Genomic DNA, 21063 nt, shown 5'->3' with positions numbered 1-21063 from the left:
GTCAAAAACATTAACAGAAAAAAAAATAATAATAATAAACATGATGGCATTATGAATGTTCTAGAAGAGATGAACAAAAAAAAAAAAAACTTGTTACTGCACTAATTACAGTATTTAAAGATATATGCAAAAAAAAAAAATTAAGATAATGACCTGCCCAGCCACCACACAAAAGGTGATGGCAAATTTATTCACACTACAATACTAACAATTTAAAAAAAGTTTTGTTTTTTTTCCTGCATTTTTATACTAAAATCACTTTGTTCTTTTTATACAATTGATAAGTTTATATTCACGTGGTGAGCAAAAATCACACCAGAATCAGCACCGTTTTGTTTTGTGGTTTCTTTTTTGTTGTTGTTTTGGGGTTTTTTGGTTTTTTTTGTGGTGTTTTTATTTTTTTTTTATATTTTTTTTTTTTTTCAGTTTTTAATGCTTGTCCCCAATGCTTCAGTAATGGTAAAAAATAAATCAGTTCATTGAAACTTCATAGCATGTGGCTTAAAAATCAACTGAAGGTGCCCAGGGTTGAGCAAAGTGATGGGAACAGACGAGCTGGTGGCATTTGGGATCTTCTCACCGTGACATGTCCCATCTGCTCTTCACCCCAGCCACTCAGGGTTCTCTATAATATATATTTCAGTCATATTTATCTTTTTAAAAAGGAAAGAAACTGGTTTCCTTAAGGAATTAGTGTCTTGTAAAATCCTCTTCTCAACCTTCCCTCTCTCTAAAACCATTAATAACGGGACGGGGTGGGAATCCTTCATGGAGGGACCCAACACTGAGACAGAGACACGGCCAAGTGTCGCCCACAGAGCTGGTTTGTAACGGAGAAAGCCCAGCAGGAGCAGGGTGGGCTCTGCAGGGACCAGGGAGGGGAAGGACTGGGGGTTTCTTCTCATCAGATGAGAACAAAGCCGTGGGGTTGGGGAAGAAGGAGGGGATTCCTTAGAAATGCTCCTCGGGAAAAGCCCCACCACAACGTCCCACGGGATGGGGGGGGGGAGTATTCATTAAAAAAAATAACAAAAACCAACCAAAAAACCAAGCAAACCAACAAAAACCAACCAGCAGAACCTGCCCTGGGGCTGTGCTGAGCAAACCCAGAGCCAGCACCTCCCTCTCCCTCCCCACCCCAGAAACAAAGTCCCATCAAGCACTCCAAGTTTCGGACGCGGGAGCTGGAGGGGACTCGCCGGGAGGGTCGGGCAGGGTTGGTGGCTTGGTGGCTCTCCCTGGGCTCTGCCAGCACCCAGCATGGCCACACACCGGTGCCAGGGCAGCTCCCACCTTCCAAAGCTGCACCAGCCACCCCTCCACACGCAGCTTTCCAGGACCAGGGAGGGCAGAAGACCACCATGGAGGCAGGATTTGCTTCTACTCATTCCTCAAGTAACAGTCGGTGACAACAGCCCTAAAAGCGTCATGAACTGGCTTTCCTTGAGCAGGTTTGTTTTATTTTTTTCCTTTCTTTTTTCCTTTTTTCTTTTTTTCTTTTTTTTTTTCCTTTCTTTCTTTTTTTTTTTTTGTGGTTTTTTTTTTTCTCTTTAAATGGAAATTCAGACAGTATGTGACCCTCTAGGGTTAAAAGCAGTCAGGTGTCTGGGGAGCAGAGCCTGCAAAGGGGGCTGCTGCCGTGGCAGAGCTGGTGTCGGGGAGCCCGTTCTCCTGCGTGTCCTGGGCAGAGGTGCCCGCCTGCCGCTGTGCCAGCGCCGAGCTCGAGTGTTTGCACTTGGGTGAACCACACTGGCAGCTGAAGAATTTGCCTTTGATGTCCCAGAACCTGTCCCCGTAGTCAAAGCTGCAGGAGAGAGAGAGAGAGAGGCAGAGGTTGGGTCACTGCATGGCAACAAGAAGAGTAAAAGTGACCCAGAGTGGGGCAGCAAAGCTGGTGCTGCCACAGAGGGGGCACTGACTGGGCTTCGAGCTTATCCAGTCCCATCCCAACACCTTCCAGCAGCCCAGGTTGCTCCAAGCCCCATCCAACCTGGCCTGGGACAATTCCAGGGATGGGGCAGCCACAGCTTCTCTGGGCAACCTGTGCCAGGGCCTGCCCATCCTCATTGTAAAAGATTTCTTCCTTCCATCCACTCTAATCTAATCTCACCCTCTGGCAGTGGGAAGCCATTCCCTCTTGTCCAGTCCCTCCAGGCCCCTCCCTGTTCAAAGTCCCTCTCCAGCTCTCCTGGTGCCCCTTTAAGCACTGGAAGAGGCTCTGAGGTCTCCCTGGAGCCTTCTCTTCTCCAGGTAAGCACCCCCAGCTCCCCCAGCCTGGCTCCAGAGCAGAGGGGCTCCCAATGCCTGGACCATCTCCATGGTCTGCTCTGGACTTGCTCCAGCAGCTCCATGTCCTTCTGCTGTTGGTTACCCAGAGTTGGAGACAGCTCTGCAGGTGGGGTCTCACCTGAGAAGGGCAGAACACTCCCCTCACCTGCTGCCCACTCTGTGGGATCACAGAATCATAGAATGGATTGGGCTGGAAAAGACCTCTGAGATCATCAAGTCCAACCCTTGGGCCAACTCCAGTCCCTTTACCAGATCATGGCACTCAGTGCCACGGCCAAGCTCAGCTGAAAAACCTCCAGGGATGGGGAATCCACCCCCTCTCTGGGCAGCCCATTCCAATCCCTGAGCACTCTCTCTGCAAAGAAGTTTTTTCTCATCTCCAACTTCAATTTCCCCTGGCAGAGCTTGAGCCCATCGTGCCCCCTTGTCCTATTGCTGAGTGCCTGGGAGAAGAGACCAACCCCCACCTGGCCAGAACTTCCCTTCAGGCAGTTCCAGACAGTGCTGAGGTCACCTCTGAGCCTCCTCTTCTCCAGGCTGAACACCCCCAGCTCCCTCAGCCTCTCCCCACAGCACTTGTGCTCAGCCCAGGGCACGAGGGGGTTTCAGGGCTACAACTTCACACGGCCAGGGCATGTCGAGCCTGGGGCTTGGCAAAGCTTCAGGGCACGGAGCACTGGCACATCCCCCAGGGGGACAGTCCCCAGAGCCAAGGGATGGGCTGAGCCAGCTGGGGGGCAGCAGAGCCCTCAGCCCCCACCCACACTGTGCCCATTGGGCAGCACCTACCCAATCTCCTCTCCAGCCTCTATGTGCCTGGTGCTGAAGAAGGCGATCCTGGGGAAACGCAGGTCCTGGTGCGACATGAACACCCGCACGGGGATGAGGTTGGGCTCGCACAGGTGGTTTATGAAGCGGCTGATGTTGCCATAGAAACGGGCATCTATGCAGTACACCTCTCCATCCTGCAGGAGAGAAGTGGCACCTGGCATTAGAGGAGCTCAGCTTTGGCATCATCCCTGCTACTTGCTTCAAGAAAAATGATCAAACTCGTTGCTCGTTCCTCTGGAGGACTTCAAGGAGAACAAGCACAGCAGGACTCTCGCTGTGGGGACTTCTATATTCAACAGTTTTCTTCACAGCACTCTGTCCCCAGCAAGCCCAAGGACATGTCAAAATGCCTGGCACACCAGTTCTCCCAGTCCTGCCCTGCCCCAGCACCAGTTTGGCACACTGGGATTGATGGGCACTGCAGACACCTCATGGGTACCAGCCACTGGATTGGGGCACAGGCAGCTGCTCTGTCCTCTAATTGAACATGACAGCCAGGAAACACAAAGCCAGAACCTCAAGAAAACAGGTTTTGCAGATAAAAGTGAAAGTGAGAACACAGAAATTCCCTTTCCAGAGAGCACAGAGAGCAGCAATACTTTGTTTTCCTTGAAAATAAAAGCACTCCCCTCAGGGCTTTTTTATTCCAGCAGAGAATGACTGTGCAAAGCAGACACTTTAATTAGAGAAGGTAATTTCAGCTGCAAAGAGGCCAAAAGCAAAAGGATCCATTAGTGGTGCTCACAGCCCCTTTTGGGCAAGCACCTCAGGATGGTTAATGGCTGAGCTGTGCCAGGTCACACCACCAGGAGCCCCTGGAAAACATCCCAACAACGGGGGGGCATCACCCCACAGGGGCCTGTGTCACACATGGTGTCACCAGCTCCAACCTCATGAGGAAAGTTCCCACCACTCCGTGGAAATGCCACGGTGGGGGAGGACATCACCCACCCCCACACTCAGAGATGTGGCTGCAGGACCTGGAACAGAGTGATCCACCTCACATGTGGCTGTGAGAGACAACTCAAGGGACAGGGACGACAGAAATGACCACCCAACCCAACCCAACCAGCCTCTCCCAACTGCACAAGTCCACTGAGGCCATTCCTTTGCAACCCCAGGACCCCTCCAGGGTTGGGATTCACACCCTTAGTAACTTCCCATCACACCAGAGTCCACAAGACCTGCTGGCTCTTCCCTGACCCTCTTTGCCCAGCCCAAAGGGTGGCTTTTAACCATCCCTCAATGACTTGTGCCTGGTTTCCTACAGATGCTCCACCTTGGTCTCCCTCCTTGCTTCCCTGAAGGCTTCCCAAGAGCCACCACAGTGGTTCTCCCTCAAGGCAGACCCAGGGCTAACCAAAAGGCAAGGTCCAGGTGGGCTCTTGCTCATAAATACACAAACCAAGTTGAAGCCCCTGCTGCTTTCCAACTTCTTAATTACAGTTTCACCCCATTGTTTTCACTCTTTATTTATCTTTTTTTCAGCTGTTCAATGTGTGCCACTTTAAAAAAACACAGGGCAAAGAAATCAAGCAAAGCTTCTCTGCCACAAGCTGATGACAGAAACAAGACAGAGTGTTTTACAGGCTTCCTTGGAAGCCACCCCACTGCTCTGAGTCCCCAGCTGACCCTTCTCCTCTCCTCCTTTCCCAAGGGAAGTCTGAAGTCATGGCCCTGCTTAGAACTTTTAGGTTTCAAAGCAATATTTCTGCTCTGAGAGCCCTCACAGAGCAGTGAAGGGGAAGGAGCAGCAGAATGAGCCTCAAGCCCCTGCCAGGGTATCTGATGGATCCCTTCGTGAGTGACCAGAGTTTGTTGGGGATTTTTCAGTCTTGCAGTTCATCATTTAACGAAGAGCAAACAGAGGTGCCAACAACCACAGGTGCCAGCCTGAACATACACAGCAGGGAACCAAAATCTGGATAACCAACCTCTGGATGCTCAAAGGGGTTTGACAGAAGAGCATCTTGCATCCAAAGTGGTGTGGGCAGCACGTGCCACCATGGCCAGTGCTGCTGGGCTCTGCTGCCATTCTAACCAGCCCTAACTCTGACCTCAATGACTGCCCCAAGTCTGACCTCAACTGTATTTCCACCATTTACCATTTCCAGTGTTTTACTGCTTTGTGCAGATTTTCAGGTTGTGAGGTACATAAGAATGGAGGGAAACATTCTCTTTGCTCTTTTGGAGAGGCAAGACCTTGGGTTTGTGTCGCTGGACACCTTCAGACACAGTACCTTGTTGTCAAGGTCAAAGAGGTAGGAGTCCTCTTCACGGACGTCGGCCTCGGAGTCGGAGATCAGCTCCCCCACGTACCTGCAGGCACAGCACAGGCAGAGATAAGATGGTCAAGCTTGGGTTTAAACATCTCTTTCTGGGAAGAGGGAAAGAAGGCTCCAGCCCAGGCACAGATGGCAAGCACAGCCTCAGCAGTGCCGGGCACCTCGGAGCCACCCGGGCAAAGGGAGCTCTGCCTGTCCCCAAACTCCGTCTTTTCAGGGCAACACCTTCAATATTAAAAATGGAGTCTTACTTCCAACAGAATTTCCATTTTTCCTGAGGACTATGTTTCCTTCTGCAAATCTCTTTGTTGGCCAAGATCAACAATTAATCCAATTCTCCTTATGTTTCTGGTCAGACTCAGGCTCTCCCACAACCACTGCAGTGCTTGTGCTGTTCACACCCCAAAGCAGAAGGTTTGTGTCTGCCCTTCCCGTGTTTTCCAGGGTATCTTGAACAATTACACAGGATTCCTACCTTGAAAAGGTTTGTTTGCAAAGCTTTAGGTCTGACCTAACCTGGCAGGATCCCTGTTAACAGTTATCTGGGAACTGACTGAAGGTGCACTCAACTCCCTGTCCAGATCACTGATAAAGAAGTTCCACAGGACCAGTCCCAGTCCTGAGGAACCTCACTGGGGACTGGTCCCAGCTTGATGTAGCTCCATTCCCCATCCCTCTCTGGGCCCAGCCACCAGCCAGGTTTTCCCCCAGTGAACAGTCCCCCTGTCCAGGCCATGAGCAGCCAGTTTCTCCAGGAGATCATAGAATCAGTTGGGTTGGAAGAGACCTCTGAGATCATCAAGTCCAACCCTTGATCCAACCCCACTGTGATCACCAGATCATGGCACTCAGTGCCAAGTCCTGTCTCACCTTTAAAACCTCCAGGGTCAGAGAATCCACCACCTTCCTGGGCAGCCCATTCCAATGCCTGACCACTCTCTCTGTAAAGAATTTCTTCCTGATACCCAAACTAAACCTCCCCTGCCAGAGCTTAAGCCCCTGCCCTCTTGTCCTACTGCTGGTTGCCTGAGAGAAGAGACCAACCCCCACCTGGGTACAACATCCTTTCAGAAAGCTGTAGAGTGATAAGGTCTTCCCTGAGCCTCCTCTTCTCCATCCTGAACAACCCCAGCTCCCTCAGCCCTAATGCTGTGGGACACGATGCCAAAGACTTCACTGAAGTCTACACAGACACATCCACAGCTTTGCCCTCATCTACTGAGTGGGTCATTTGGTCATAGAAGGAGATCAGGCAGGTCAAGCAGGACCTGCCTTTCATAATTCCCTGCTGGTTGAGATCTGATGCTCCTGGGGGGTGAGAGAAGCCCTGGAGATGATGGTGGCAGGGCCAGGGCCACCTTGATCCCCACCTGCTCTGAGCTCTGCTCAACACTCCCAGAGGGACAATCTGCAGGCAGGAAAGGGAAACCATTCTTGGAGTGATTACAGAGAAACCTTGAAAGGCACCTGAAGAACAGAGGGCTCAAAAGCAGCATGTGTGTCAGGAAGGCACTTAACAGAGAAACAGGACCAACCCTAAGAGTGTGGTGAGAACCATCCAGATCTGCCCCCACCATGTGAAGAGTTACAGAATAAAGGTCATCCTTACAGCAACTGAATTATCTTTATAAGGGATAACAGTCATAACAAAATAAAGGACAGTAATAACCACACAAAGCAACTCTCCATTCAGATATTTCACACAAAACCCCCTTCCAGAGGAGCTGGGAGCAGCACTGGGGCTGCTTTGCCAGAGAGGGGGAAAAGAAGAAACAAAGTTTTTATGTTTTTGTTCCTAAAGAGTCACAGGAAGGACACCAGTGCTGGATTGAGGAGGAGAGGACTTCAAGTTGGTGAGGGAGGAAATGACGTGTGAAAGTGATGGAGTTGAGGAGGAATGTGCATGGGCAAGACATAAATCAGCTCAGCTATTTAATTATGCAGCTCAATTAGATAATGAAGAGAGTGCCCACCACTGGAACAGTGCCAGCAGCTCCTGGCAGGGCTGGGGGCAGAGTCAGGCTGTGGCATCTGCACCCCACCAGCTCCCTGTGCTCTGCACTGGGTGCACTGCACCCTCCCAGGCTCTGGCTTGTCTCTGGGCACTGAACTCTGGGACCTTTGGTACTTATGGAAAGCCTCACATGAAGACAGACCTGAGACACTCCCCACAAACAGCACTTTTGGGCTTCATCTCTGAAAAACCATTTTGGCATCTTGCAGCTCCAAACATGGAAGAAACACTTGGCCAGTTCACTGCAGATTTATCTCTTCCTTTATTTCACCTTTCAAACACTGTAATAACCTTCCCCAGTCCCCCACCCCAGCTCCAAAAACATCAACTAGTTCTAAAAACCTCCAGCACCTATTTCCATGATGGGCACGAATCCAGCCTTACTGAGAAGGTCTTAACTCACTGTAGTATTGCAATGAACAAAATCCTTTCCAAAATATCCCACTTTTTAAAAAGCCTCAAACTGTAGGGTCTGATGGCAGATTTTTCCCTTGACATAAATCTGAACATTTTTGTCCTCAACTACTTTATTGGACCAGGGTTGAAACATGTGCTTAATGCCAGGTGCTTCACTGCTTTGCTAAATCAGACTAAAGCCAGAGCTGTGACACTGGAAAACCTCTGGAGAAGTCAGGACTGGAGGAGAAAGTGATCTCACACAAAATAGTTGTTCCAAACTGCCCGGGATACCCACAGTGACATGTGAGCTGAGCACATCTGCAGCACAACCCAAATGCATTTCCCTCTCACCACTTGGGTTTCCAAAGGGTAAGAGCTGAGCACAGATCCCAGTGGGATGGAGAGGGGTGGAGAAAGCTCCATGCTATGAGGAAAAGGACAAACAGAGCAGGAAGTGGAGCCAGAACCCTCTGACTGAGGGGCAGGCAGCTCTGTGTGATGCCAATTTGATTTGTGTGAAAACCTCTCCTTAGAGTAGAAAACCAACCCGTCCTCATGAAGTGATGGGTTTGGGAAGCGATGGGTTTGGGAAGGGATGGGTTTGGGAAGGGATGGATTTGGGAAGGGCTGGGTTGGGAAGGGATGGATTTGGTAAGGGCTGGGTTGGGAAGGGATGGATTTGGGAAGGGATGGATTTGGGAAGGGATGGGTTTGGGAAGGGATGGGTTTGGGAAGGGATGGATTTGGGAAGGGATGGGTTTGGGAAGGGATGGATTTGGGAAGGGATGGATTTGGGAAGGGATGGGTTTGGGAAGGGATGGATTTGCGAAGGGATGGATTTGGGAAGGGATGGGTTGGAAAGGGATAGATTTGGGAAGGGATAGATTTGGGAAGGGCTGGGTTGGGAAGGGCTGGGTTGGGAAGGGATGGATTTGGGAAGGGCTGGGTTGGGAAGGGATGGATTGGGAAGGGATGGATTTGGGAAGGGATGGATTTGGGAAGGGCTGGGTTGGGAAGGGATGGATTTGGGAAGGGATGGCTTTGGGAAGGGCTGGCTTTGGAAGGGCTGGCTTTGGGAAGGGATGGGCTGGGAAGGGCTGGCTTTGGGAAGAAATGGGCTGGGAAGGGCTGGCTTTGGGAAGGGCTGGCTTTGGGAAGGGCTGGCTTTGGAAGGGCTGGCTTTGGGAAGGGATGGCTTTGGGAAGGGATGGGCTGGGAAGGGCTGGCTTTGGGAAGGGCTGACTTTGGGAAGGGCTGGCTTTGGGAAGGGCTGGCTTTGGAAGGGCTGAGCTTGCTGAGCTAATGAAAGCTGACCCACTTACTCGCACACGAAGGTTCCCAGCGGAATGTCCTGCATCGTTCGCACTCCCCAGCCCATCTTTTGTGTCCGATAAAGCTGCAATCGAGTCCTGCAAGAGAGAAAAGGGACCCCACTGAGGGCAGCACTGCACAGAGAGGCTGAGTCTTCATGGAGGTGAGCACCAAGCCAGCACCCTCCACCACCACACACTCACACAGGGCTCTGACAGTCACCCTCCCAACCTTGCACTGGCATCACTCTGGGGACTGCTCCAAGCTGTGGGAAGATGTTGGGATGGAAACTGACTGGAGACAAGGGACAGGCGCCAGTCAGCTCCTTGTCCCTGCCCAGGTGGACACCTGGGGACTGGGGAAGAGGGGGCAGCACTGGATGCCCTGTGTGGTTACACCTTGATGACTTCCACACAGGAAATCACAATCCTTGATGACTTCCACACAGGAAATCACAATCCCATCAGCAGCATTTCTTTCCCTTCCCTGCTCTTCTTCCCACAGGGAAAGTGGAAGGGGACTTCAGGCAGTGGAGCTGTGCTGGGGGGGAGGCAGGGAGCTCACAGGGACTTCAGAACACCTTGTGCTCTGCCCCCTGTGCCCTCTGTGCATTTAGCAATCCCATCATATCCAGCTGCCTGGCTGAAAGACAAGCAAGAAGTGCTGCAACTTGAAACTTCTCGGTGGAAGAGCTGCCCTGTGGAATTTTACTGATGGAGTTTATAGGCAGAGAAACAATCCTGTAAGTCATTCTGCCTCATGCTCAGCCAGAACTTGAGTTAAGTGCAGGATGAACGGTCTCCAGGGCTGGGGAAGGTTTGCTCTGTCCCTGAGGAGACAGAACCCACTCTCAGCAACGCTGTTATCGGAATAAACTGAAATCTGATGCTCACCTTAAGTTCACCCTGTTGCTTTTTCCAGTACTTCTTTTCCCCCTCACCCATTCCCTCCTGCACCGTCAGCTCAAACCAAGGGCTGTATTTTCTCCTATTTGCCCACAGCTCCTGGAGCCTTCACCAGGGCAAACCATCCCACAGTCTCACAGAACATGTTGAGGTGGAAGGGACCCACAAGGATCTGTGAGTCCAACCCGCAGCCCTGAACAGGAACATCCCCAAGAGTCACCCCCTGTGCCCCAGAGCATCATCCAAACCCTCCTGGAGCTCTGGCAGCCTTGGGGCTGTGCCCACTGCCCTGGGGAGCCTGGTCAGTGCCCACCACCCTCTGGGAGAAGAGCCTTTCCCTGAGATCCAACCTGACCCTGCCCTGGCACAGCTCCAGCCATTCCCTGCGTGCTGTCCCTGCCCTGACACAGCTCCAGCCATTCCCTGGGTGCTGTCCCTGCCCTGGCACAGCTCCAGCCATTCCCTGGGTGCTGTCCCTGCCCTGGCACAGCTCCAGCCATTCCCTGGGTGCTGTCCCTGGTCCCCACAGAGCAGAGCTCAGGGCCTGCCCCTCCTCTGCCCCTGCCCAGGAAGTTGTCCCTGCACTGAGGTCTCCCCTCAGTCTCCTCTTCTCCAGCTGAACACACCAAGTGCCCTCAGTGCCCTCACACGCTGCCCCTCCAGGCCCTTCCCCATCTCCCTCATTTGGACACTCCAATGGCTCAATCTCTTCCTTCCATTGTGTCCCCCCAAACTGCCCCCCCATTGCAGGTGAGGCCACCCCAATGCAGAGCAGGGTGGGACAATCCCCTCCGGTGATGCTCCTCAAGGCAGTGACTGCTCTCAGACAAACTGAGGTTTGGGGCTTGGGGGAGCTCCCCCACATTTTCCCTTGTCCCTCAGAGCAGAGCAGAGCCCAGCTCAGGTTCAGGCTCTGTTGCAGGGCAGGCCCTGGCAGCAGCAGGGCCAGGGCTCTGATCCCAGCCTGCCAGCTGGGCTGTGCCAGGCTGCCAGCTGGGTATGTGTGCGCTGCCAAGCGGAGCTGATCTGGAGCACAGCTGAGTAAGGCAGCCCTGAACATGGAGCAGTAGCACCCCTGTGCCAGCTGCAGCACCCCCGTGCCAGCTCCAGCACCCCTGTGCCAGCCAAAGCACCCCTGTGGCACCTCCAGCACCCCTGTGTCATCTCCAGCACCCCTGTGGCACCTCCAGCACTCCCGTGCCAGCTGCAGCACCCCTGTGGCAGCCAAAGCACCCTGTGCCAGCTCCTGTACCCTGGTGGCACCTCCAGCACCCCTGTGGCACCTCCAGCATCCCTGTGCCAGCTCCAGCATCCCTGTGGCACCTCCAGAATCCCTGTGCCAGCTCCAGCACCCCTGTGGCACCTCCAGCACCCCCGTGGCACCTCCAGCACCCCTGTGGCAGCTGCAGCACCCCTGTGCCACCTCCAGCACCCCTGTGCCAGCTCCAGCACCCCTGTGCCAGCTCCAGCACCTCTGTGCCAGCTCCTGAACCCCTGTGCCAGCTCCAGCCCCTCTGTGCCATCTCCAGCACCTCTGTGGCACCTCCAGCACCCCCGTGCCAGCTGCAGCACCCCTGTGGCAGCCAAAGCACCCTGTGCCAGCTCCTGTACCCCGGTGGCATCTCCAGCACCCCTGTGGCACCTCCAGCACCCCTGTGCCAGCTCCAGCACCCCTGTGCCAGCTGCAGCATCCCTGTGGCAGCTCCAGCACCCCTGTGCCAGCTCCAGCACCCCCGTGCCAGCTCCAGCCCCTCTGTGCCAGCTCCAGCCCCTCTGTGCCAGCAAGAGAGAGGTGAAGTTCTGTGGAAACACAGCAAGCTTTCCCCTTCCTCATTTTTAACGTTGCAGGATGTCATTGAAACTCCAAAGCTTGCAAAAAGAGTGTTGTCAGCACTACAAAAAATTGCTGAAGCCTTTTTTTTTTTCCCAGTGGGATTCCTTAGAACTTGGTGCACTGGCAAACTTCTTCACAGCAAGGTCCAGAACACTGACATTTGTGTAACCCGCAGCACCAAGGCCAACAGGTATTCAGGTGTCCAGGGGGAGTCATGCCAATGATGTGGAAAATTTAAGCAGCCAAGCCTGGCCACCCTGGCCTGTATTTCTAATCCAAGCTGCTGACTTAGAAGATCCTCCATGTGAAGGCCCTGCAGTTCTGTTGCTCTCATGTTCTTCTCAGATCTCCACCTGAGACATCACACCTTGGCTGTTCAGGCAAACCCAAAAGCCATTTGTATGTTTTATGGTCAGGCTGATGAAAGAACAGCACAGTTCCCACCTGATGGTGACACTGTCACGATGCAAATATTAATTGGGATGTTAATTGAGCTCATCAACCCACTGCTGCTTCACTCCCACCATCAGCACACAGGAACACCACTGTGTGGTGACCCCGAATTCCACCTTATCTCAGAAGTTCTGGGTTTTGTGGGTTCATGGGGGAGCTGAGACCTGAGAGCCAGAAAGCTCCCGAGCGTGGGGTTGGCCCTGCCAGGCTGAGCTGTGTTTGGCCCCTCCTGCTCACCTGAGCCCATTCTGCACCACCCTGTTCCTGCAGGTTCTCCAGCAGGAGCACGCGTGGTTGCACTCGAAGATCAGCGGCGGCTCAGCCATGTTGAACTCGGGCAGCAGTCGGCCGTCCTGGGGGAGAGAGGCACCCAACCCTGGGTTAGTTGTCTGCTCCTGGGACCCCTCCAAAGCAGGAAAACAAGAGCAGAAATACCCTGAGAGCAAAACAGGCCAGAGAACCCCATGGTGGAGTCACCTCCCCAAAAGCAGCATCAGACCTGAGTTTCTGCAGTGGTTTTGCTCCTCCCTGACAGCAGCACATGCCCCACTGTCACCCACAGCTGGCAAACAGCTGTCTAGATTTTTGCTGCCTGGCACCTCCCCAGGCACCACCAAAAAATACCTCAGTGCTGTGCAGCACCATCATTATTATCATTTTGCAGTGCTGGAGGGGAGAAATGGATGCTTAGTTTGTCTCTGGAATAAAGCCTAAACTTTCAGAGTCCAAGGCCAGTACATCCAAGTTCTGTGAACCACATTATCTCCCCAAACAACACTCCCCAAAAAAGTTACAGTTCAATTATTTACCAACATACAAGATTAAGGAAGTGATAGATGCAATTCATCATATTTCACAAATTTGGCTTTTAAGCCTTGAAAGATGTAATCACTTATTAACATGTAGATAAAGTGGCTACAAAGCAAAGAACCAACATTCCCCCTGGGAAAAACCTGCAGAGATTCACAGAACTTCTGATCTGAGCAGCACCTGCCCAAATATGAACCTCAAAACCTCCCAGGAGGGCTGAACACACTTACCCAAAACAAACTTGGCCTCTGGCAATGTGGCAGTGAAAACATCTTTCCTTTGCCTTCATCCAGAAGGATCACAACAGATAAAAGCAGGCAAAAAAAAAATACTTTCTCTCTCCTCCCCTGCCCTTGTTTGCATATTACAGCCCTTGCCATGTGGCTCTGGAATAGGAGCTGATTTCACGCCTGGGTTATTAAATGCTCCCTATCACACGAGTGTCATTAATGGCTCAGTTGGCATGAGAGCAACACAAACAAACAACACAAGAGAAGCTGCCCTGAGCACACATTTTGTTTTATCACACAGGTCTCACAGCTGAGACTGCACTTAAAGCATTTTCAGTCAAGAAGAAATAGAATCACAAAATGGTTTGGTTGGAAGGGACCTTAAAGCTCATCTCATTCCACTAGACCAGGTTGCTCCAAGTCCCATCCAACCTGGTGTTGAGTTGTGCAAGGAATTGTTACAAAGGTACCATTCTAAGCCCTGAATTGGGCTCAGCTCAGCTCTCAAAGCCTGGTGTGACCCAGGAGGAGGGGCTGTGTCTCACCTTGTCGTACCAGCAGCGCATGCTGAGCTGGCCACACATGCAGTTACTGGAGGAGCAGTCGTCTATACAGACACAATACTGGAAGAGAAGCAAAGGGTTAACTCCACACCCCTCACACAACTGAAACAGCAACCCCTGTCACTGGGGCAGGGGGGAAACCACAAGTCAAGGCCTTCTCATTAGCCAGAAGGACAACCAGCCTCATCATTCAGTGGGCCTTTCACTCCGTTAATTATTCTGTGTGCAGTGAGTGCCAAAGGACTCCAGCTACAGGGAAGGGTCTCATCCTGAGCCAGCTCCATGGCTCAGGAGAGGATGTCCCCAACCACCAACCCTCCTCCATGCCCTATGAGCTGTTCTCCACACTTGAGGACAAGGGGAGTGCCAAGGAGGGACCAGAGCTGGGCACAAAGTGCAGTCTCAGTCCTCCACTGCTGCTTCCCGCTCCCCACAGGGCCCTCCAGCTGCCCCAGCACTCCCCAAGCCAGCACAGTCCCACCACCAGCTGCTGCACAACAGGGACTGGGCTTGGCAAGTTCACTTCAGCCACCTCAGGGCTGTGCCCAGAGAGGGGTCACCCTCATCCCACCTCTTCTGTCACCACCCAGCCCTTCCAGGACTTCAGGATCACAGAGGACACCTCAGCCTGGATGCTGCAGGCAGGAGGAAGGCAGGATAAGGAAGGTCTCCCAACAAATGAACTCTCCACACTCAAAGAGAGGACAAGGATAAATGGGAGCCCCATCAGTCAGCACCAGATGGCTGATGCTACAGCACACAGCTGAACACAGAGCTTAGCTTAGCCTCAAAACTGAAGAACATCAGAATCCCACCTCCTAAATCAGGAGTTGGAGGTGAGGATACAGGTTTAGTAAGAACTTGATGGCAATATTAGGACTAGACATTCCCATTTTCAATGTCAAACCCATTCTGAGGAGCTGTATCTCTGCCTGGCCAGCCCAGAATAGGACCAAACCCAGGGACACACAGAGTCCCTCACCTGTAAATGAGTGATGTTTCTGTCAATGTCCATTGGGGAGGTGACACAGTTCTGGGAGACATATTTGTAGTTGCTGGGACAGGGCTCACTGTCCACAGAGTTGATGCAGGGAATCGGGATCCGCTCGTACCCCCGGGCAATGTCCCTGCCAGGGGGGGAAAGAACAGTCACACAGGAAAATTCCTCCCAAACAAGGGGCCATTCCAGTGCCATCCTGGGCCAGAATTACTGACTTGGATCACTAAAAGCCTAAAAGCAATTCAGACCAGAACAGAGTTGATGTTTTCCCACCCTGCCTCACAGATTGTTCTTTGTGCATGTGAATATTTCCACTTAGGGGATGAACTTACAAACCATGGTCTGAATCAGCATGGGCTTAATTCTTGCAAAGCTCAAACTGACCTTCACACCAGTCTAAAAAGCTAATCCTGCACTTGCAATCCTTTCTTAAACCAGGCCCTGGCCTTTCCCCATGCAAGGGCTCAATTTCATGACCCACAAGCCAAGCCAGCCCTATTCTCACCTGCTCACCACCTTGTCTATCTGGACAGGCTTCTCAGTGGATGATTCCTTGAGAGTCTTGTTCATCTGTAGGGCCACCCAGACCTGAGAGTTAAGGCTGGAGCACTGGAGTGGAGTCTCACCCTCCTTGTTCTTTAAAGTGACATCCGAGCCACGGGAGAGAAAGAGACTGCAAAACAGCAAGGAAGGATGAGGATTCCCCAAGGGAAACCATGCAAGGGGAAAACGAGCTGAATCACATCCTCCAGCCAGCCCTTAGGGGACAAGGAAGAATCTGTGGTAGTGAATAATCACCTGAGTGTTCTTTACTAAGCATGGTTCAGGGAATCCTTCTAGGTGAAGGTGCTGGCAGGAGCCACAGACCGGAGCTCTGGGCACTCATGAGAGCTCTGGGCTAAGCTCACCCTGCTTCAGGTACCCTGCTGGTACCAGCCTAACTTCAGACAGGCTTGAAACTCTCTGGCAGGGAAACATATGGGGTGGGAAGAGTAGGCTGGAAATGGAAGAGCCCCACAGGTAACTGGGATTGGACATGGCTCTTGTTTATACTCACCAGCCTGTGGTGAGTACACATGATGGCTTTACCCAGAGTAGGGATGAAGCAAAGGAAAAGCCCTGTTACCATATCATGCCAGGATAGTTGTGGGGGAAAAAAGCTTTCATGAAGGAAGCCTGATGCCTTCCTGCTGGGAAGGCCAGGCTGAGCACAGCCCCTGTGCCCAGGACTCCAGGAACACTACACGTTTTCTGCCCAGCTCTGGCAGCAGCTGCACCTCAGCAGGGCAATGGAGAAACAAGCCCTCCAGCCCAACCCTGGCGTGTGTTCAAACACCAGGGGCATTTCAGAGGCTCTGCTGAGCCTGGCAGGCAGTGCCCAGGCAGACAGGGGCAGGCAGGGGCAGGCAGGGCTGTACTTACACCACGCACTCGTAGCGGTTCTCCCTGGCCGCGATGTGCAGGGGCGAGTCCCCGTGGATGTTCACGGCGTGGAGGTCACACTTGGCTGCCAGCAGGATCTCTGCTATGTCCACACAGCCAGAAAAAGCAGCCCAGTGCAAACAAATGTTCTCCTCCTGGAGGGAAAGAGCACACAGCAGAGGCTGTTCAGTGCCTTCAGAGCCCAGCGTTTTGGGATGTCACCTCCCTTAGCTCTACACCCGCAGCCTCCATCCCCACACTGATCCTCCTGGCTGGGAATGCCCAGGGTGGACATGGCAAACTGTGCAGCCAAGGAGGGAGTTCTCACTCCATCTGCCTCCACATGCCACAGACAGGGAGGCTGCACACACAGTGATCCATCACCTTCACACACACACACACACAAACACACACACACACACACACACACACACAGAGGCAACTTGTCTGTCTCCGAGCCACAAACCAATCTGGATCAATCCACGAGAGGTGCCAGACATGAACAAACATGCTGGAAAAGGCTGGGAGCTGAGCTTCCCCAGCCCAAACAGACAGGATGTCTCCCAGGGCTACCAAACTAAAGAGGAAAAGAGCACAGCAGAAAATTCAAGAGGAAAAGAGCACAGCACAAAATTCAAGAGGAAAAAGAGCACAGCAGAAAATTCAAGAGGAAAAGAGCACAGCAGAAAATTCAAGAGGAAAAGAGCACAGCAGAAAATTCAAGAGGAAAAGAGCACAGCACAAAATTCAAGAGGAAAAGAGCACAGCACAAAATTCAAGAGGAAAAGAGCACGCAGGGTGTGTGAAGGTGCTGGAAAGAGAAGCACGAGCCACAGGGAAAGCAATCAATCTGACTCCAGGCATCTCTTAAATACTGTATGTACTCATCTCTCACTAGCAGCACTAGAAATAGCTGAACACTCATCTTTCTGATGGAGATATTTTAAGCAATGATACTCTGTTTTCTGTTACAGTGCAATTTGCAGCACACCTCGAACCCATCCCCATGACAAGCTCTAAACACAACGATTACAACAGAGCAATGATAGTAATCATCACCCCACTCTTCTCTTTCTTTTCTTTTTTACAGCAAAAACAAAGCACGTGTTTCAGTCATTACCACTTAACTCAAGAGCCTTCCTTAAAAGGGGAGGTTTTGGCTGCACCAGGGAGTGGCGAGACCATGGTACCATCCAGAAAAATCACATCACATACCAAACTCCAGAGAAAACATTCCTCCTGTGGATTGCAGCCACGTGCTGCTGCTCAGACAGGTTACAGAGCCCTGGACTCGCTGCTCTGCCTTGGATCAGCCTCTGCCCACCAGCAGCAACACCCCAATCCAATGCAATTCTCCCAGATCCTGATGCTTCCCAGCACAGGTGACATTGCCCCTTCCTGACTGTCCATCAGGAGACACCAACCACGGGGACAGGACTGATATATGATACAAACAGCTGCTGAGAGCTGCTTCCTTTTCTTTCAAGTAACTTGTTGACAGTTGATTTGATTTTCATCATTAGTGTGTGTAGCCAAAAGGCTCCTGTGACAGATCAAGTGAGGCAGTTTTGTTCAGAGTCAGCAGCCAGGCTCTGCAGTGATGCAACAGCCCCAAAAGCCACCTCTCATCCTGACTTCTGCTTTTAGGAACAGTACTGGATCTAGACCTGCCTGGGAACTATCACAGTATGCTGGTTCTGGCTGGGGTAGAGTTAATTTTCTTCCCAGTGGCTGGAATGGGGCTGTGTTTTGGATTTGTGCTGAGCACAGGGATGATAACACAGAGAAGGTTTTATTATTGTTGAGCAGGATTCAAACAGAGCCTGTTCTGCTGATGTTGGTGAGGGGGCTGAGGGTGCATGGAAGGCTGGGAGGAGACACAGCCGGGACAGATGACCCAAAATGACCCAAGGGATGCTCCAGACCACATGACATCATGCTCAGTATATAAAGTGAGGGAAGAAGAAGGAAGAGGGGACATTTGAGTGATGGTATTTGTCTTCCCAAAGCCACCTTTACATGTGATGGGGCCTGGTCTCTTGGAGATGGAGGAACACCTGCTGCCCATGGGAAGCAGGGAATGAATTCCCTGTTTTGCTTTGCTTGTGTGGGCAGGTTTTGTTTTCCTCAGCCCAGGAATTTTCTACCTTTTCTCCTTTCAATTCTCTCCCTGATCCCACTGGTGAGGGAGTGAATGAGCAGCTGTGAGGAGCTTGGCTGGGGTTAAACCAGAGAATCATAGAAACACTGACTGAGTTGGAAGGGACCTTAAAGCTCATCTCATTCCACACCCCTGTCATGGGCAGGGACACCTTCCACTAGACCAAGTTGCTCCAAGCCCTGTCCAACCTGGCCTTGGACACTTGGATACTTCCAGGATGACACTGAGCTACCAAGGAGATTGAGACTCCTGCCAAGAAGGAGCTTTCAGACTGGGATGGCAAATCCTCAGGAATAGCTGGAGCCTTTCTGAGCCCCATGAGCCAAACGTGCCAACACCTTCCCCTGCTCACACCCAAGACACAAAATGAGGCCTTTAGGGAGAGAAATACAAACTCTTTGCTTATATCCCTTGGATTAGAAAAGCACTAGGAGCACTGGACAAGGAAATACAGCACCATGAGGCATGAGCTGATGGAGGGGTAGGTACTGCACTGTAACAGCTCTGCAACAGCAGAGCAGTGAGGCCAGTTACCCTTCACTCATCAAACCATCCCACATCCACATCCTCATACCCAGTTCACACTCAAACATGCCCTGAAACCTCCAGGGTCTCAGTATCCTTAGAGACTCAAAGTTAAAAGTGAGAAACATTTTATTGAGAAAAAAAGAAGAGATGCTGTGCTGATAAAATGAGTCTCCTACGAAACCTGGGGGAAAAGGAGACAGGATCTTCTTATTACCTTCTCTGTTTCTTTGGGAATCCCTGTGAAACCAGTTGGCACAGCCTGACACTGGGCCCACAGAGCTCCCAGGGACTCAAGCACTGAGTAGATCCCACTTGAGCAGGATTTGTGGATGGAAAGGGCAGGACAAGTGCCAGCTGAGCTGCCAGTGGACATGCTCTGCCCACCTCAGTGGCTTCGTGCTGGTGATGCCTTGGAACAGCCAGGCTTGGGCTATTTTGTTGGCAGAGTGTCTGTCCAGCCCATCCAGAAAACACAGGTATGAGCTTATGCCCCTTAAAAACACACAGGGTGTCCCCAATCCATGCCCAGTGCTCACTGGGCTGTGACCAGTGTGGAGCTGGTAAGTCTGCACTCAAGGGGACCTGCATCCAAGGAGCAGCATGGTGGGTGAGAAGCAGTGAGGCTCAGAGCTGAGCACAGCCTGAGAATTCCACCCAGCACCCTCACAGGCTGTGACAGAGGAGCTGGGAGCAAAGGACATCTTGTCAACTTGTAAACTTCTCCCCAAAATATGGTGGAAAATTCTCCCAGCAGCCACTGTTCACTCACTGCCCGTGTCCAGGCAGCACTGAGCCCACAGTGTGTCACCTCAGGTGGGTTTGGTTTGGAAGCAGAGCTTGGGGAGGATCTGTGGCCTGGATGGCAGCAGAGCTTACGTTGTCACGGATGTTGATGTCCGAGCCCTTGGCCAGCAGCAGCTTCACCAGCTCGATGTGCTTGTACTCCGTGGCCCAGATCATGGGCGTCCAGCCCCCGTCGTCCTGGGGAGGGAGGAGAGGCTGAGACACACCCAGCAGCACCACAGGCTCCTGTTGCCTTCCCAAAGACCCTGCTGCCTTCCCAAGCCCCCTGGCAGCCCAAGAGCCCTCCCCTCCACACGTGTCTCTCATCTCTCTCCTTTCATCTCCACTGCTGCAGGTCCCTCAGGGTCCTGCAGAGCTCAGTGACTGGAACCAACACAGCTCAGCCAGCTGGAGTTTATTCCAGCTCAGCACACTGGCAGTGGATCTCCAGGTAGTTCAGATGCAGCTGACTGTCCAAAGGGCACGACAAACACCCAGCTCATGTCAAACCTCTTATGACAACTACTTGAGAAGTCTGAGGGACCTGCCTTTCCCCCAGAATGGGGAACCCCAAGGCAGAGCTGCCTCACACCAGGGAAATGCATAAACTCCACAATGCCAGGCTCAACCCATCCCACAGCATCCCATGATCCCACCACCCTCACCAGGAAGCAACACCCTTGAGCAACAGGCTCTGCCAGCAAACCCAGGGGCAAGGAGAAACTGCAAATCAAGTGCCACAGAAGGGAAGTTTCCCTGAGATCAGAGGAGGGGATCACCCTCCCTGGCAGACAGCAGGCCCATGGAATTGTCACCCTGTAAGGTTTCTCAGGACTGTATTTGAGTGACCCTTGCCCAGTGCTGAGCTGGGAGAAGCAGCCCCTGCCCCACAGCAAGGCCTCACCTGGCAGTTGACATCCATCTGCCCGTTGGAGAGCAGGTACTGCACGACGTCGTAGTGCCCCTTCTTGGCTGCCAAGTGCAGACACGTGGAGCCCTCTGCATCCTGGACACACAAACAAGCACTCAGGAACAGCCCTTCCCAATGTTCCCCATGTCCTGCAGGACACCAGTGATGCTCAGGACCACCTGAGAAGTTCACAAATGGAGCAGAGGACTCTGCCCAGCCCTCTGGGAGGGAAGGGAGAGAGCAGAAACCAACACCAGCACTGGGCAGAGCTCAGGAGCTTCACACAAAGATCAGAGGTGCAGAGTAAGAGGCTGAGAGAGCACAGAGACACCTTT

At 52.3% G+C, this 21063-nt stretch overlaps 1 protein-coding gene across 12 annotated transcripts in view; it reads right to left on the bottom strand.

The window, feature by feature from the left end:
• Nucleotides 1-222: 222 nt before the first annotated feature.
• The window catches only part of LOC139680991 (histone-lysine N-methyltransferase EHMT1-like), a 141355-nt gene continuing 120514 nt past the window's right edge, over nucleotides 223-21063 (bottom strand). For all 12 annotated transcript variants that reach the window (XM_071574060.1, XM_071574059.1, XM_071574067.1 and 9 more), the window contains 11 exons: nucleotides 20723-20824; nucleotides 19912-20016; nucleotides 16347-16501; nucleotides 15430-15597; nucleotides 14907-15051; nucleotides 13907-13984; nucleotides 12559-12674; nucleotides 9141-9227; nucleotides 5361-5439; nucleotides 3079-3254; nucleotides 223-1804 (listed from right to left, as the gene is read on the bottom strand). In XM_071574060.1, coding sequence (XP_071430161.1) covers nucleotides 1588-1804; nucleotides 3079-3254; nucleotides 5361-5439; nucleotides 9141-9227; nucleotides 12559-12674; nucleotides 13907-13984; nucleotides 14907-15051; nucleotides 15430-15597; nucleotides 16347-16501; nucleotides 19912-20016; nucleotides 20723-20824 — 1428 coding nt within the window. In that variant the 3' untranslated portion in view covers nucleotides 223-1587. The remainder of the gene's footprint in view (nucleotides 1805-3078; nucleotides 3255-5360; nucleotides 5440-9140; nucleotides 9228-12558; nucleotides 12675-13906; nucleotides 13985-14906; nucleotides 15052-15429; nucleotides 15598-16346; nucleotides 16502-19911; nucleotides 20017-20722; nucleotides 20825-21063) is intronic.

This window comes from Pithys albifrons, chromosome 20 (genome assembly GCF_047495875.1).
Source record: "Pithys albifrons albifrons isolate INPA30051 chromosome 20, PitAlb_v1, whole genome shotgun sequence".
Classification (NCBI taxonomy): Eukaryota; Metazoa; Chordata; class Aves; order Passeriformes; family Thamnophilidae; genus Pithys; species Pithys albifrons.
Note: the sequence above shows the minus strand (reverse complement) of the source record. Positions and strands in the feature narration are given on the sequence as shown.